A 19,159-nucleotide genomic window follows, 5' to 3' on the forward strand; every position below is an offset into this window, starting at 1 on the left:
AGCTTTTTTCCCCCTCATCACACAACTAACAGAAATATAAAGAAGGAGAAAATAATCTTGCTAATACTTCTGCTGGGAAAGACTTGCAACAGTGCGAGAGTCACTAACTGAAATAATACCAGTGTTTAAGGTTGCAGTGATTTGTAACTGCAAATAGAGCAGCTCATTAAAAACATACATCTTTAGGAAATTAGAAGCATGGTTAAAAATGCAGTTATATAAAATCTTTATTAAACAACCATCCATCTCATGTAAAAATGGGAATGACTCTCAGATATAAAATAGCAAAATACTCCCTATCATGCAGATTGTGTTATTTGTATCGAAACTGTGCTTGCCACATAGCATTACTACTGCATTATATTGAGGGAAGCAAGCAAAAAAGAAAGTGACTTTTTTTTTTTTTAAAGGTATTATTTCTCTCACCTGTGTTGGCACTCCAGTTCTCAAAGACAGATTCATATTGGAGACGCTGCTGATCTGATTTATCAGTGGCTGCCGATTCTAAAGAGAAAAAAACAAACCACCCCAACACCAAAACCCAAAAGTTTTTAAAGGGAAAGAGAAAAAAAAGTGTTACATACAGAGTTATATAGATCTACTTCCCTGGTCAGCTGGACTGTAGACCTAGTTCTACATATTCAAGCAGTGACTAATTTTCCTCCTCAAATCCTACTACCATTCACAGAATGCTGTTTCTTGAAGGGATAATACACCATGCAAATAACAACACAGGTACTACGCTGTTTACAACAAACATGCTCCCTTCATAGCTCCTGTTCTTTTTCAGTTTAGGACTGGACTGTTGAGGTTTACTCCAAAGTAGACCTCACCCTGATGTTTTAAGGCAGAAATTATCTTTCCTCCTCAAACAGAAAAAGCATTGATATCTCACTGATAGTACTATGAACCCATATATTTAAAAATGAAACAACTTAAAACAATTCTCAAAAGTAGACCAAGGCCAAGGGGAAAAAAAAGGATGCAGGTAACAGGCAGCAATAAAAGCAGTTAGATTGGTGGAAAAGTCAAGACACAACAAATAGAAAAAGATACAGCAAAAAGCACAAAGAATAATGTAGAGATGCCAAAACGGAAAATCAAAAAAGAGAATGTGCAAGGCACTATCTTGTCAAGTTATTGTGGCTCCTGTTTTTAGCTTAGGAGCGCACTGAAGCAAGACCCGGTGTATTTGGCGCAAGCTGACCGCAGGTGCCGCCCAGGAGAGGCGCCTGTGCCAGCACGGAGCCGGGCACGGAGGGGGCTGTACCTGCTGCGCCTGGAGCCGGTGCTGCAGCTGGAGCCGCAGCTGGTTGGGCTGGTTCTGCACGATGCCGGCGGGCCGCAGGCCGGGCCGCGGCTGCATGCGCAGGGCGGTGTACCCCGGGCGCTGCCCCATGCCGTGGAAGCCGGGGTCCTGCATGGGCGCGTAGCTGCCCTGCGCCATCTGCGCCTGCGCCGCGTACTGCTGCGAGAACACCGGAGCCTTCTGCTCCATCAGCATGCTGGACTCCTGGCTGGGGAAGGTCTCGGGGTCGACAGCTTGGCTCTGCAGAAATACACCAACAATAGGAACAGTTGGCGGGACACGGCTTCCCAGAGGATTATACGGGACTAATAGGGACAGCCTGCGAAAACAACCTTCTAGGATGTGAATGTTTTGAAACAGAAAATTACATAAGCTTTCTTTACCTCAATATAAAACTTAAAAATAAGCAGAATTGTGTATTTAAGTATCAAAATACATTCGTGGAGACAAATTCCTCCTCTCCCTTTTCTTTTGTTGTTTTTTTTTTAAACAAAACCCCACAATCTTGCTTGTGTTCTTTACACAGACATTGTATTACTCTTCTAATTAATAAAAACCTGAAACAACAAATGCTAGATCAAAATCTGTAAATGAAGTGATGCCAGCGTATTTTTGCCCTTGAATCTGAGATAAATTCAAAGGTATTACAAATGAATAAGTAGATTTTTATCAGTATCTTTAAACAAAAGAATGACTTCAAATAAAGACGCCTGAAACTATTACAGAAGCTAATGTGAACAGAGTGCCTAATTCTTTCAGGGCACTTTTGCACTAACTGATTATCCATTAGCATAAATAAGCTAACACAATTCTAAATTCCATTCTAGATACTCCCGTAATATTTGCTCTAGCCAGAATAATTTTATAGCTTATTCCACACTGACCTTGAAAATGAAGTTAATCTAAATTTCAGTGCCCTCATGAAAGTCTTTAAGCTGCTGTAAAATGTTCAAAGGCTATTTTAAAAAACATGTTTTAAAATGAAGCAGTTCTCTTATCTTCAAGATCCTTTAACTGTTTCCACTGAATTATTAATTAAATAGAAACATATTTACTGCTTAGTTTGAAATAAACCATTATTCATAATTTTTGGTGGTAGCATTCCAAAACCTGTATAATACTGCATGACAGTTTCCTACTGCAAAATTGAAGTTCAGCAATAAATTGTATCTCCAGCTCTACACCTCACTGAGTTCTGTGTTGTACCAAATAGGCTTGGAGATAGCTTTCTCATGTTCAAAGCAGAATTTCATTGGTCCTATTTCATATCTAAAATGCAGAGCTAGTTCAGAAGTTATGCTCAGGGTGCTGATGAGTGCTGGGGAATGAACTGGGTACTGCAGGCTCCTCTGAGAATATTAAGTCATTATACAGACATACACTGATTTTGGAAAAAAAATTCTGATGCCAGAAACGTCAGGAACTAACTTTCATGCAAAATACTTCTATTTTTACCACATTTTATTTGTACCACATAAGACTGAAATGGGCAAGAATCACATGGAAGTCAACAAAAATTACTGTGGGGATGAAAAAGCATAGAACAAAGTTTAGGAAGCATGCTCATAACTTAGAAAAAAAAAATTACAGTTTAAGTGCTTGGAATGACATCAGCTGCCTCAGATAAAACTCATCCCTTAACACACACTAATCAGCTAAGGAAAAAACCATGGGTGAATTTACACATCTCAGGTTTGCTAATACAAAAGCTTATTACCCCCATCACACTAAACTCTTGATCCTGCTCCTCTGCTCCTAGGTCTTCATGTTCTTATTTTCCTCTTTCCTATACACTGTTGCTGGCCATGATCTTACCTTTCTCCCCCTACACTTGTTCCTCTGACCACCATTGTTTTGTTTTGGTCAGTTTAGTTGCATACAGCAGGTCAGAAGAAGGAGATCTAGGTGAGGCTGGCAGGGGAGAGGAAGGAAGATTAAAGCAGGGGCTGAGGGAAGGTTTTCAGGTGACGCTGAGCCATTAAACGGACTTCCACCATCCTAGCTTGCAAGAGGTGTTTTATAATCCCCTTTTTCAACCCCACCTTGACAACATATCTTATAAAAGTAATATCTAATACATGCAAAATACCATGTCCAGTATACCTGGCTCACTAGTTCTGGTATTCCTAGAGCCCTGTCAATTTCTTCTAAACCATCAAAATTCCTTAATGCCATGTAAAGCTGATCCAGGAGAGCACCCTCATCACTTGGTGACTCTGATGAAGGATGATTACACAAGAGATCATCTGGTGAGCTGCCAAACGGTTGCCTGTGAAAACATGAACACAGCATTGGTAAACAGCTGCCAGAAAACGTGAAATAGTATCAGAGGATTAGTACTCAAATTGAACTAACAAGTGGAGACAGAAATTATTTTAATCGCGGCCAATTCTGCTTAGAAAGTTACTCTGGATGAAAGTTATGCTACCCAAAGAAGTAACTAAATAGTGTGATTAATGCCTGCCAAGACCCTACAAGCGTGGTATATCTGACAAGCAAGAAAGCCCACCAGAGGTAGCCTGAGCGCTGATTGCGTATTACAGGGTACACAGAGGAACAGAGAAGTCAGTATAGAATATCATCACTGAAGACAGAAGGCTAAATAATTGCTTTTTAAAAACTAACTTGGAATTTCTGATGTCAGATTAAGTATACTACCACAAGTAGTATTCATTTCACAAGTATTTATTTCCACAGACTCTCCCCTTAGTTGGTTTTCTATCAGGCTAAACAAGCTGAAGAAGTCACAGAGGGGGTCCATGGATTGACTAAGCTTGCACAAACTGAACATCTGGAAGAGCTGGGCAGAAGCATGAGGGACCAGGGAGAAAAGGACATTCCCCTTTTTTTTGCAGCAAAACACTGCATCGGTTCACCCCAAATGCACATTTGGGTACCAGTTTATACACTTGGTTATGTGCCTTGGAAGGACATCAGCAAGAATTTGGCTACTGTCAGGCTGCATGTGATGGCTCTATAAATCCTGCTTACCTCACCCCTGAATTTGTATGCGAAGCACACTCGCAGTTACAAAGGCAGAATAAAGGTTTATTATAAACCCAAAGGACAAAACTTCCTGAGAAACAAACTAAATCTGAAATAACACCTTATCTGCAGCCAAATGACACGTTTTTGTTTTGCAGTTCACACACCTGCCCTGCTTCACTCACGCTACCACAAAACTGCAACAGAAAATATAAAGAGCAAAGCATTCTGCAGGCAGAGCAGCTACAGTACACACATCATGGAAGACTCTCATCCCAGATAATTACTCAGAGACAATAAAAGCTGTCACCCATGGAGGGAGGAAAAACACTATATGGGAACCCTTTTTACATGTCTGTTTAGAAAAAACAAAGAAACATGTTTGTGTATTTAGTTTCCATAATGAGATATATGGTTGCCATGGAAGTCTAATCTCTGTGTCAAAGCTAAGCAGGAGAGCTGCATCATCAGGCTATACACCGAAAAAACTCAAAGGATGGCAGGCAGGAAAACTAATAAAAATGTATTCTTTTTAACTGGATCCCAGATAGTAAACAAAAAAAAAAGGATATATGACATACCTTTAAAACATTGCAAAGTATTAATCAAACTCATAGAGAGATTTCTTTAACTCTTATAGGTGGAATTATGAATCATCAAAAGGGAAGACAAAAAAAACCCCCTTTGATTCAAATGGCTTACAAACTCTAAAGATAACTTATAAGAAGGGATCTATTATAAGGAAAAACAATTGATGAGGCTAGCAAAAAAACCCTCCCTGAAATTGCAAATGAGCGTGAACACACATGATAAAAACCCCAAAATGTTTGTCAAATTCTATGTATTAAGCAACAACAACAACAATTACTTACAATTTCTCCATTTCTTTTATATACCCCAGGGACAATTTTAATTTTTAATTTAAGAATTATTTTTACTCATTTAATACATGGCAACAATCAGATTATGAAAACACCAATCTTGGAGATTAATAAAGCAAGAAATGGCAGCATTAACCATTCAATTGTTTCTGGTTGGGGTGTAAATGATCAAAATATTGTTACTTTCAGATGCAATGGGAATTTTTTCCACAATCTTCAGCTATAAGGAAATTATGAGAAATGCAAAGGTAAAAAAAAAGGAAGAATCAACTGCCTGGCTTGCTGACCAGAATGACACTGTATTTTTTTTTAAGGTGTAATTTTTAAAGTGAATAATTCAGTTATACATACAGTGCATTTTGCATATGGATAAGCTAACTGAGGGAAACACCAGGAAACATCTTGAAAAGCATGGAATATAACAAAGAAAATGTCACATATATTTATGGATACTATTTTTGGACATCCTAATGAAAACTAAGAGAATGTAGTCAGAAGATTAACATATTTTAAACATACTTTTTTCCCAAATGTATCTACTTCATTTTCTTTTCAGTGATCCCCTGATTTACTACTTACATAATTAGAAATATTTCAACATTTTGCACTTGCTTGTCCATTTTGCATTCCTTAGACATTCCATATATACACAGTTTCTCTAAAGTAAGCTGCAAACCTTTTGGAGAAGACATGGCTCTTTTTTAAGAAGTGTAAACTTCTTATTACATTGCCATCATTTAAAAGTCTTAATGATGAATGAAGTTATAAATACATTACATGTGAGTTAATGAGTTGTGACCAAACTGCAGTTCTGATTACCTGAGGAGGAGCTAGCTTCAGGGAAGAGGCAGCCTTCCTTTCACTTCATCTTTCCTTCCTCATCTTTTACAGAATTTAGGTGAATTAAAAAACCCCAAACAAAACATAATTAACCATGTCCTACATCACTTAAATTGCTACCCCACTGCAGGAGGGGACAGATATTATGACTACATAGTCATGGCTAGTACTACAGGCACTTTTCCACATTTAGTGTTGAGTGTAGTTGTTAACAATAAGAACAGTGAAATCAGACAGAATCATGCCCACGTTAATGCTCCAGAGGTGAAAAATGGTGCAACTATACCCGAAGTGCTGGTAGCATTCACTGTGATACAGAACTTTCAATTCATTCAACACATTACATGGCAAAGACAGCATTTATAAATATTATTGGAACACACATACATTTCAGAGCACAAAATAATACAAAAATTAAATTGATGTACATTTGGTGAATGTTTTATGTAGAACTTTGTTCCCACAAGGTGTGTAAAATATAGGCCTGCAAAATCTCTCTGTGCTCTGATGTGACACCAAGACTCACCTGTTCTGACTACCAAAAGTTGCCTGCTCTATAGGCAAGATGCTGTCTGGCCATGGTGCAGTCTGATTTGGAGGTGCCTGTTGTTGGCTATACTGAGGTCCTCCTATGTTCATCTCCAATTCAGATGGCCCTAATCAAGAAAAAAATAACCATATAACTTTCCTGAAGAGAAGCTACTGTCAAGTTAATTCTTTCAATTGAGTTATCTATGTTATGGTGAAAGCAAACAAAAGCATTAAGACCTCAGCAACATTACACTTAAAAGCATCATTACTCTTTTGTTAAAATTTGCTTTTAAAATTTGAGAAAACATGAGTACTCTGAAAGTGGTTCAAAATTACAAAATAGCAGATACAACATCATAGATGCAAAAATTAAAAAGACAAGCATCAGAAAAAGACAGTACATAGAGTCAGTATTATAATGTACTTGCTTTAAAAGTGACCAGGAACAATTATCCTGTCCACAGCATGTCCACTAAAAAAACTCCACAGTCTTTAGTGAACCAAGGCAACTTCATATCCTCTTTGGCCACACAACCATGGAGCTAGAGGGTAACAGGAACTGTCCATCTTAATACATGTGTTAAAATTTAGTATTTTAGACACCTTCTTTCCCACATCTGCAGGAAAATTTCACGGTGAAATATGGTTCTCATCAAATCTATAATTGAAGTAGGATTTTTTTCTTTTTTTTTTTCCTCCTGCTTCATCTTTAACAATCCAGCGTGTGCCAAAAGGAACAGCTCCAGATGTGACTTACCCATATTCATGACCTGAGATGGAAGCATCTGCCTTGGGCCAGGCTGGTTGCTGGGTCTCAAGGGGATGCTGGCCGTGGGGTTGCGGATCATGCCTGCCTGCACTGGCCTGTTCATGGCACCAGCCGTGGGCGCACAGGTCACCCTCACAGCGGGAGCCTGGCTGCCCCAGTCCCCGGACGCCATGGCAGGCCGAGGGGCATTGCCACCCATCATTCCTGCACAAAAGCCAAACACACTTAGGTACCAGCACATGACCAGAACAGCCTTAGCACTACTGCTGCCTGAGGAGCTGCATTTTCAGCAATGAAAATGCAGTAGTTTCACTCAAAGCACACTGTACCACAACTTCCCATCCAGATGTGCAAAGCTACAGAGCGATGCCTTATGCTGCTTAGTCAAGGGACTGGAGACTGTGATACATCTTACAGGAGGAAGATCCTTTTATCATTTCCGAAATGTTGCTCAGAGTAAGTGTTCCCACATGTAGTCTGCAACAGGTGCTGAGGGTGTGTGGATAGCCTTAACTTCCTTCCTCAGGAAATGAATCACGTTTGCTGATGTGTGTGTCAGTGCTTTACTTTCCAATGCTAAGTGAGAATGGGGACTTGAGTAACAACATGTTAACATTAAACACGCTTACAAATTAGAAGGACTGAGTATCAATTTATGTTCGGCAAATGTCTTTTGGTGACTTCTTTCATTTGGAACCTAGAGCCATCTTAGCTTCAAGGCTCACCCAGATAATCTCAGACCAATGTACAGTGCAGGGAAATTACTCACAGGAACTTTCCGATAGATGCTGAAGTTCATTACCGTTATTTTAGGGGAAGTCCTCCCACATCTACTGTAAACAACTGATACACTTTATTTACACTTGGAATATATAGAATACTACACTCTGACAGTAGCCAGAAAACCTCAACCAAAACCCAACACAAAAAACTCCAACCCCCAAAGATGGCATTCATAGTATTTATACATTTCAATTTTACTCAGTCAAGAGAGTAGGTAAAACACTGCTTTCAGGTAGGACTACTGGTTCATATTAGTCTTTTCAGTTGCATTTTGCAACATCCCTAAATGAATACTAAAAGCCACACAAACAATTATTACTTATCAGTTCAATTATTTGGTAACATATAACCAGAGAAAAACCCTCTCAAAAGGGTCTTTGTTTCAGCTGCTGTACAAAATTTGCTTTAGTGTTACATCCTCAGGTTTGGTCCATTTATGTACATATTCTATCAGCTGACAGATGTGCTCTGCTAGAACAAGGCAGGGACACAATAATACTCTCTAACTTGTACACTTAAGATTAATAAAATCCTCTAATACGTATACAGAACATGAAAGTAATAGGACACTTGAAAGAACACAAGTTGACCTCTAAACTGCTTAAATAAAGTATTTCAGTGTCTGGCTGCATGTCTTTTTTAACAGTGATGCAAACTAAAGCTAAAAACTTGACACCAAATAGCCAGCTGAGAGGACCTAAAATGCCTGGTTTTATGCCTGACTCAGAGCTCTTACAGTGGTTGTCACACACTTGCACAATCTCAGGCTATGCACTAGTTGAAATACGTCCATCAGACTTTTCTTGTCAAACACGCTATATGTTTGTTCATTATTAGGTTAACATGTTGTTAATTGCAACATCTGATGGTTCCCAAAAAGGAACTAAGGGTAATAAATAAAGGATAATTGAGGGCAAAGCCAACATCATAAGGGCATCAGTACTGCCCATGATTTTGTTTTGAAAGACACATCTCCACAGGTAGGTAAAAAGCAGTGCACACAAGGCAGGACTAAAAATACACAGAAATTCAAAATAAATATGCCAATACATAACTTCCCACAAAACATGATTTCTTCCAGACTTTATAGAAAGCAATAATCTGGACTGGTATTAACCCCAGTGTTAAGCTGCACATGCTATAGCCTGTTACACAAGTATATTTTTAATAAAAAGGAAAATCATCTTACCTGTGCTACTGTTGCCTAAAGTTCCTTGACTTCCTATCATCCCTTCATTCCTGCCCATCAGTCCCGGCTGAGGTATCACTGAGTAGGGGCTACTCGTTCTTATGGGTGGGAAAGTTCCTGCACCTGCTGGGTTCTGCAGTGTTATGTCAAGTGGTAAATTCTGGTTTGGTAATAACCTGCCAAGTTGCCCTGCTCGTGGGTTATTAAAAGCTAGACAGGAGGAGCAAAGAAAAAAAACAAAGTTACAAGAATGGAAACTTCACTAGGTAAAAAAAAAAAAAAAAAAAGAAAAAAAGAACCCAGACACAATTGAAGATCTTGGGCTCAGCTGTTTAATGTTGCATAATTTACCCACTCCATATCTGTCTGAGAAACATCCCTTCTTGACATTTAAATGTAAATTTCAAAATGGAACATTCTGACACTAAACACAAACCAGGTACGATGCATACTTAAAAAAACTTTAAATGACGCAATTTAACTGACAGAAGAGCCACTAAAGCAAAATACACCACTACGTGATGTACACACTACTGCCAATGAATCTTACACCTAGTAGGACTAGGTGCATGCAGATGTCATCCTGCAGATTGTTAGAATTATCTCAATTTTGAGAGTTTTCCAGCATAATCTGTGCCCCTGAAGAAGTTTTCAAAATAAGGACAGACTGACTCTATATTGGATCCCACAGCCCCATTTCAACATGACCCGCTTAATATTTTGGGGTTTTTTTACATTTTTTGTCATTAATAAAAATAAATACTTCCATGATTCAGCAACAACAAAAAACCAGTCCAGAAACAGAGCCGTGCAACCATAATATTCTGGTAAAATAGAACCATCCTTGATGGTTACTGCCACCTTTATGTAACTACTTTCTTCTGGGTTGTGCTTTTTAAAATCAGCCCCTGCAAATAAAACTGCAGACTGCCTCAGAAAAGTGAGTTTCAGACTGTGACTGGCAAGTATCTGGCTCAGCTGGTCTTTGGGCAATGTTCCAAAATGCGTGAAAGCATCCTCTGTGTGCTCAACTGGTTCTCAAACACGAATCAAACACTGACCTTGTAGCTTTGATTCAAGTTCCAATCATACCCATAAAATAAATGCAAGTAAATTAAACGTTTTTGTGAAAGTATTATTTGCAATACTTTCTGATAGCTTCCCCTAGGAGCAGCTGTGATACAGCAGCATCCTTAAAGTGACTTCTGCATTTTTGTGTTCACCACATTACTGAGAAGTTAAGTAACTACTTTCTTATTTTAGACTGAAATAGTGCTACTTTTGAATCTGAAAACTTAGCTGAGGTTTAGTAAGTTTGTTAAAATGTACAGAAGTATCTCATAACAGAGGTCTCTTTTATTTTTATTTTATAAAACCAGATTAAAGGAACTTATTGTATTTTTTTTTTTAATATAAGTTCTCTGCCAGGTGAATTTGCTCATATGTGTGTACAGAAAATATATCACATCACATACACCTAATTCCTAACCATGAGATCAAAATTTTGTCTTGTCTGACTGTTCAACTAAGCAAACAAAACTTACATACGAAGCAAGAATTACTTTCTCAAGATTAGGGGCATCACAAAGTCTAAGGATTGAAGCAAAATTGAACTTCAGTGACAGTTGAACAGTTTGCTCCAGAAGTTTGAAAAATCACATAGATAAGTGAGTTACTGTATGTGCAGCTTTGCCAGCACCCACTAATATTACAAAAAGGAATTCTGCAAATGCAGCACAAAATAACAACACTTAGATCATATATTCTACTGGTGCTTAGATCATATATTCTACTGTTCGTCAGGATGGGACTGAAGGAGGCTCCCTATCCTTCAGGTAACAGACTCTAGCAACCTGGCAGATCTAGCAGCGTTTTTATTTTTCAACAGAAAAAAATATTTTAAGTATCTTCATGTAAAACCTGTAACAGTAAAGATGGTTATTTCTTCAGAAAAAAACCAGTAAAAACCCCCAAATCTCTTTTGGAATTGCATATGATTTGGCATTCATTCTACATTGCTTTTCTGTGAGCATACGAGAGGCCCTTCACTATTTCTGTGAACCTGTTTTCTGAATGCTCTTCTATGGAAAACAAGGCAGAAGTTCCTAGGGGAATCAGGCACAGACACGAGACTGAGATGGGGGAAAAAGTTTCAGGGTTTTAATTTAGATGGGAAACAGGATGCTGCTTTTACAGAACTGCTGCTAACCACCAAGCCACTCTCATTTACAATCATACTGTTACTGTACTGCCAGTAGCTTTGAAAGCAGATTTAAAGCTAGGCTAACCCTCGAAAGCTAAAAGGCTACACTGGAAGGAACAAACAGACCTTGATTCAGGAAAAATATGCTAAAGACTTCACATGCACAGAGATTTCCTTCTGACTTTTGTGCTGCTGCTGTTAGTAACTCTGTACTCACAAAAGTGAGTACATTAAGCACAAGCATCTTTCTCTGAGCAACATGGATAACAAGTGATAATTTAGGAATCTGAAGTGGCTTTAATATGAATTTAAACATTAATATTTATTGATAGAATACTAATATTTATCTAAATATTTCTAAGTAATTTGAGTGAATTTGAAAGTGGCTCAATGTTAGTTTAATATTATCAGAATGGCTAAAAATATTAACTAAACCCTACAAGAAAAAAACCTAGAGTACATCTAAGGAAGCAAATAGATGCGGCCATCCTAGCCAACAGGCACAAAAAATGAAGCTGTGTTTTTTTTATGCCATTTTATTCAACATTAGCACTTGATAAAGACTCTTGTCTTGCTTGCTTTCCATTATGCTATGATGGTAAACCAACATTTCAGTGCTGATTTGTAAGCTGATTAATAAGGTTAAGGAAAGCTGTCAGCTGGAAGTGACTCAACAAAAAGCCACAATCTCAAATTAAACTTGGGCATTCTTAATCTTCTGTCCTTCTATTAATCTTGTGGTTTTAGAAGAAGACTCTCCTTCATGCTTAGAAAAGCCTCTCTCGCACCTTCCACTGCAAGAGCTGCCAGAAAGGAACGATCTGCATGACAAAAAAATGCACGTGCTCTCCATGCCAAAACCCTCACTACAGAAGCATCACTTATAACCACCGAAGGGGATGTTTGGTTTGAGGGTACCCCTTAAAACGTCTCAGAGGACACAGACTTCCAGGGTGTGCGAGTTAAGACACAACTCCTCGTGTGTTTGGAACTGGGACGACCGCAGATGGCGCTCTGTCACCACACAACCCCAGGCCAGGACTGGGAGCTGCCCAGTTCCTCCCTGGCCGACCCCTGCTCTGGGGGGCTCCCAAGCTCGGTAGGCGCGTGTGGAACGCGGGGTGCACTCACTGCTCTGTGAAATCCTCATTGCTGGTTTCTGGGTGGCCACTGCCGCGCCGGGGCTGCTGTCACTGGTGAGCTGCATGAGGTCATTGATGATGGCTTGCTTGTCGACCGAGCCCGCTGGCACGCCTGGGCGGCTATCTGGGAAAAGCTGTGGTAACTGGCTGTTCTGCAGGTCATCCAGAATCTCTTCCAAGTTATCCAATTCACTGCCTGGCTGCAACAAAGAACACACAAACCCACAATACACATCGCTGCTCGCCCGCTGTTGGCGTCCTGCTCGTGCCAAGCCAGGCAGCCCCCACCATCACCCCGCACCGGCCTTGGATGTGTCTGGCAGCACGCCTGCCGTGGAGGAAGCTCACAAACCTGTTGGAAGGGGACTGTGCAGGCTTCTCAGGGCTAGTCTGCCGTGCTTTTGGGCACTGGCACCCCTTCAAAAGCCCCACATCAGGACATATGATTCCATACCTTGGGCAACAGGGAGATGCTTCCCTGTGCACTCTGTGACGGGTGCTGACAGCAGGGGTAATAGGAAATCCAGGAGTGCTGAAGATGGGGGCTTATGTAGGTATAGCCAATATTTCTTTCAGCACAGTTATGTTTCTAGTCTCTTTATGACTTGATTAAAAGCATACAATCGGAAAGTTACTTTATGGCTAAAATAATTCCCCATATGTCTTTTCTTCGTTATATTCAAAACCTGAACACTGAATAACTCTATGTAAGTTAACTGGCAAGATATATACATAGGATTGGGAATTTATTTTGCTCCCAACTTCCCAAATAATTGAAAATAACTTCTCTGGAGTATGAAAAGAGAAATCTACATAGGAATTTACATTCAAATTCAGTAGAAAATTATAATGAAACAAAGATGGGAGAAAAATTAAGTTCATCTTATGCTAACATAATTACTGACCTGCTTGTTTTTCTTAAATACATTGATTCTCACTGGCATTCTCTTTTGTCAGCTTCTCTGTCTAAAAACTCTCAGAATTAAAATAATTTTCTGACTCAAATGTGGAAATCATTGCAACTAATGTCCAATCCTAAACTTTTGATTAGGGTAAAACTTGGGTAATAACTAAGAACAGGGCGTCCAGTTTCAGTTACTACCACCTTGAACAGTAATTATATCATAACAGTATTTATAACAAGTATCTACTCAAAATCAGTGTCTTCATTAGGAAATATGCAATGAGAGAGGAGAAGCAGAGTAAGCAGCCACTCATGAAGGATGGGGAACTGAGAAATAACACCACAAACGTGCAGAACTGAAATACAATTCTTCCTGGGTTTTTTTTTTGTCCTTTCCCACATCATGAACTTCTTACTGAGAGCAAGCTTACACCACAGATCACAGAAGACTGTAGAAATACCTGAGATGGCTTTAAACTACCTACTGGGGCTCTCACAGGCTAGCTGGGAAGCACTGCCCATTAGTCTGTACAGAACTCCTCCTGCCACATCTAAGCTGCTCCTGGGAAGTCCAGTTATTTTATTCAAAGGTAGCTAAAATGCCCCGAGGTTACACTGCTATGTGCCTTTTTTGGGTGACTGACTGCAAATAAACATGGTATTATTTTTTATTCCTTCTACATCATCTCCTAGTCTTACAAATTGTAGTATATGGTGCAAAAGAGGAGGGAGTTTACTCCATTAAAAGGTAGCATGTGGGTGATCTAGAGGCTGGTGTTATTGGCAAAATGGTAGGAAAGCAGAGAATCAGAGGACTGGAAGAAATTTAAAGCCTCAAGGCAAAATCAGTGTATGCCATTCCCTATGGAAGTTCATACAGTTGTTTGTTAAAGACATCCAGAGACAGAAAATCCATAGCTTCCCTGGAGAATTGGTTCCAGCACTCTGCCATCCTCACTACTTTTGTTTTATTTTCTTAGTCTCAATGCAAAATCTCTCACACTAGGATTTAGACCCTTCCTTCCAATCATATTTTGAATCTGGAGAACACACTGTGTTCTCCTTTCTTTCTCTAACTTTTTCTGTATTTGAAAACATGTGCCCTTTCATGTTTTAAGCTGCAATTAATAAACAATCTCAACTTGTGAATTTTCTTCAGCAAATAACCTGTTTTCTAGGCCTCTTATTACTCTTGTTGTTCCTGTGGATTGCTTTCAGTTGATCCACACTTTTGCTGAAGCCCTGTCCAAGACAGGACTTAAAATAATGCCTTACAGCTGCTGACTAAAGCAGACAATTTACTCTACACATAGTACACTCTGATGGCCTATTCCAGAAAAGTGTGTCATTCTCTTAATTTCATGACAGCACTGACTCCCACTCATCTTATAGTCACTATGATCTCTAGAAGAGCTCTGAAAAAGTCCTATCTAGTCAGTCCCCTCCTTAAAAAAAAAAAAAAATCTGAGACATTATTCTTGACTAATGATAATAACTTTATTCACCTTGAATGTTCTAGCATTTTGTCTCTGTATCTCTTCACTGCAACTGAATTTGAATTCTGTCCTCCAGTGTGTTTGCAGACATTCAAGTGTCACACACAGCTTTACCAAGCCCTATTGTCACATCAGGTCATTTAGGTTAACTAAAACAGCAGCTCTAGATGCTGCACGAGTCCTGCAGCATCTCCATTTTGACAGCAAATCCTTCAATAACTGCTGTGTGTGGAGGGATTTCCAAACACCTTCCTAACCACTTACAGCAGTTTCATCTTGACCATGCACCTCTAACTTGCCATAAGGGCCACAGAGCCTTGCTCAAATCTAAACACAGGGATACACTGTTTCTCTTATGCCAGCAACCCCGCTACCCTCTTGCTGAAGGAAAATAGGTTGGCTGGTCCAAGATTACCTGTTCTTGAGAAATCCCACTGATGACTCACTGCCTTCCAGGCAACTACAAGCAGCTGGGTGGACCCAGCACATCAGCAGAAAAGGCTGAGCCAGGAAGAATCAAATGTGATTATATGAAGCCTAAATCATTACACGGCCAGGTGATAAGCAGATTCAAAAAGGCGCTCTAAGAGACAGCCATGAGTGATGTTTATAGGAGCTGCAGTTTGAGCGATGGGAGATCTGGTACAAGATTGCAAGAGCCAGGAGAAGAGACTGATACAGAGCATCATAAATTATAGAACGATGATTCAGTACTCTTTGGGGGAATTAAGACATATGGCCTTCATTACACGTATCTGAGACAACAGCAAAGGAAGTTTTATATTTTGCAGGGGGGTTTTTTTGGTTGGTTTTATGCGGGATTTTGTGTCATCTTTTCTTTTAGCATTCTGGCTACTGCAATTCTTTGTTCAAACAGTAGATGTAAAAAAAAAAAAAACCAAAAAACAAAACTCAAAACCAGACCTAAAAAAACACTAATGAAGAACATATTGATCCAAATGTGACAGAAAACTGGTGGTCTTAATTCATCTCAGGAAGCGGTAAAGAAAGGGCAAATCCAACAGATGTATTACAACAACACAAATACATAACTTTCTTCTTTTTTTTTTGCTTAATAATCAATATAAAATATTTTATAAGGGTTCTCAACTGCTACAAAAGCTCCAAGAGATTTGGAATTAACACCAACCCATGGCGTTAGCATAAGTCTTTCCAGACTAACCCTCAAATGGCACCATATGCAGAGAAACTAGCATTAAAGTATTTGCTTGGTTAGGTTCATGGGATTTTTCTATTAGTTATCTTCTATATTGATTTTGTTAATGGTCTAAGTTGAATTTTATGTAAATAGAAGGCACACCCTAATCTCCCTGTAAAAAAATTATTTGTCATGAATTAAAAAAAAAAGCACCTGATAAAGTGCTAAGCATCACAAGAAAGTTCTTGTGTGGGTATTTTCACTATGTCTAAGTAATGCAATTATGACAATCTCTGTAGAACTTGGACACTAAGTGCCAGAAAGTATAAGACAATTCTCATTAATATTTTTGCATTTGAAAAAGTACTTATTTTATACTGTCATATAGAGAAATACAGATTAAAGTTAAGTGCTTACAGAATTTTTGCAGCTGTACTGAAAGGCAGCTGCACCTCAACATGAAGTTTGGTTTACAAAAGTTGCTGTGTCAAAGTCTAGCTTCCATGGATTGTAAAGGACTGGATAAGATACTCAGGTCTCCGGAAATCTCCTTCCTGCCCATGGCTTGCACTGTGACCCTGTATTCTATGGAATTACAACAGGATGTCTTTTGGTGGGGGCACAACTTGAAACTACACCTGACTTACATAAATTTGAAGTTAGCTCATCTTCCACCTCAGAAGTAAGGGCAAAGCATTTGACTGTAAGAGGTAAACAAAACCAAATCCTTGCTCCAAACTGGCAGTAAATTAAAGGTTTATGAAAAGAAGGGAAAAGGAAATTAGAAGTGGAACCAATATGGTATTTTTCTCCCTGGTAACTGCAATAAACATAAAATTGGCTAGAAATCCTATTAAATTATCAAGCTACTCTATGACTAACATTTGAAAACAGAGCTCTAATTGAAAGACATTCAGAAAATGGAATCCCCGTTCTAAGATTTTGATAGGATTTCAAGAAGAAATCAATGTTCCTCATGAACTTAATGGATTCTGGACTATTAAACCAGAAATAGGTTTTTTAAAGATGAGTGGCATGTGTAGAGAAAATATGCTAGTACAGGGAAGATACTGGTTTCCACACAAAGCATGAGCACAGCAGCGTTGATGAAGTACTTGAGGAACACCAGAGCAGTTTCTGAGTTTTAGGACAAAAATGTACATGCTTAAGATGATTTCTGGAACAGCACTTGTGCAGACTGTTACATTGCAAAGTCCCTGTCAAACAGGCTGTCTTTATGGTCTACTGAACAAAAAAGAGGAGCGTACACTTGTGGAGATCAGGATTTTATTCCACACTCCCCCAAGTGATTTCTCAGAGAACAAGCTACTTTAGCAAGGCAATATCTAACATTGTTCATTATGTTTCTCTAATGTTCCCCCGTACTTTCACTCTCCTTCCCCTCCAAGCTGTCAGCCCGTCCTTGCCACATCTGACCATCTCCTGATCACTACAGGGGCTGCTCCTGGCAGTGGACTGTCAGGGAGAATGGGAGAAGGCCAGCTTACTGCTGAGGGATAATCTCTTCTCTTTCTAACAGTGGTGAACCATATGAGAACTTGTGGTGGTTGACAGCAACAGCCCTACTACGGTTGGTGCTGTAGGAAAAACCCCGCTTAGTGCCCCCAGCAAGTCTGTCTTTTATCCTCTCCCCTACAGCTGCTACAACTGGAATAGCAATCAGCCTAATAAAGCTTGATAACCATCATCCCACCAGGGAAAGGAAAAAGGTACGGCCATGCTGGAAATATTCTCTGCCATTTGAGAAAGGCTTCCTGTCAGTTGCTGCTCTCTGCAGAAGAGTATGTTTAAACACACTACCTAGAAGACTGCTATTTTTAGTACAGTGGTGCACTTCAAAGCATTTCCTGCTCAGAAAGTCACACCAAAAGTAAAAGGAGAAAATGCAATGGCTCTGTTGCCTCCCAACACACTGATCTCCCTTGTAGAGGCCATCCCACTGCTGCTCTGCTGCAGTTTCCAGAGAAACTGCACACTCCAGTGACTAATTACTTAAAAATACAACATTCCTCAGGGAGGAGAAGTTTTAAATAAACCTGCAAAATAGGTAACACAAGCACATGGCTAATTTTTACATATGGGAGGAAGAAGGAGGGGGAAGGATGCAGGAGGATGGAAGAATTTAGCTCAAGAATCTCTGTTCTAGTCTTGTACTAAATAGTTCCAGCTTTGATCTAAATTTAGGCAATGAGCACTTCCTGTGGGAGACCATCTTCCAAAGCTGAAGAGTTTTGATGCTAAATATTTTTAGTGATTTTATAATTGGGGTAAAGTGGTTATTTGTTTAAAGGCCTGGCCTACATTATTCTATATTCCCCACCATTTCCTCTCCTATTCCATGCTGGACTTCTGTTTATTCAGCTCCAGGTTTCACTGCATTTTAAGTGGGTTTTAAAGCTCTATTTACAACCAACAGGAGCAACAAAAGCCCTTCTGTCATTATCCAGCAGTCTTCCACCACAGTGACAGGACTGGCTTCTCCATACCTTGGTGCTGAGGAAGCCCTTACCACTTTATCATGACTCCTGCACTGCTTTGTGGTTTTCTGAACAAACCCAGCTCCTGGACCTTTCTGTACCTCCATTTCCCTCTCTCCTCGGAGACAAACTCTGTCTTCAAATGTTAAGAAAAGGCAATACATTCGTAGCCCACACTTCAACCCCTTCAAATCCCTCCCCAACCTCAGAAACATAAAACCCAAAAATTAAAAGTGAATAGACTATTCACTTTAAGAAGTTCATAATTCAGGAGACCTGATTTTCAACTACTTGAGGTTGGCAATGCTTGTAGACACTAAAGTCTCTTTCTTGAAAGTTGGTTTTACAGTTAGTCTCATGTTTACATTTAGGGTGAGACATAACTTGCCTATCTTTAGTCATGAGAAAGTAAAGCAGCTAGTTCAAACTGTTCACCTGTGCTACCACTTGTCAATGGGAATATCAGTAAA

At 39.4% G+C, this 19,159-nt stretch overlaps 1 protein-coding gene across 5 annotated transcripts in view; it reads right to left on the reverse strand.

The window, feature by feature from the left end:
• NCOA2 (nuclear receptor coactivator 2) overlaps nt 1–19,159 on the reverse strand; it is a 189,801-nt gene that overhangs the window by 16,884 nt on the left and 153,758 nt on the right. For all 5 annotated transcript variants that reach the window (XM_048286206.1, XM_048286208.1, XM_048286207.1 and 2 more), the window contains 7 exons: nt 12,622–12,832; nt 9,288–9,497; nt 7,304–7,519; nt 6,542–6,671; nt 3,413–3,578; nt 1,271–1,549; nt 427–504 (listed from right to left, as the gene is read on the reverse strand). In XM_048286206.1, coding sequence (XP_048142163.1) covers nt 427–504; nt 1,271–1,549; nt 3,413–3,578; nt 6,542–6,671; nt 7,304–7,519; nt 9,288–9,497; nt 12,622–12,832 — 1,290 coding nt within the window. The remainder of the gene's footprint in view (nt 1–426; nt 505–1,270; nt 1,550–3,412; nt 3,579–6,541; nt 6,672–7,303; nt 7,520–9,287; nt 9,498–12,621; nt 12,833–19,159) is intronic.

This window comes from Corvus hawaiiensis, chromosome 26 (assembly GCF_020740725.1).
Source record: "Corvus hawaiiensis isolate bCorHaw1 chromosome 26, bCorHaw1.pri.cur, whole genome shotgun sequence".
NCBI lineage: Eukaryota > Metazoa > Chordata > Aves > Passeriformes > Corvidae > Corvus > Corvus hawaiiensis.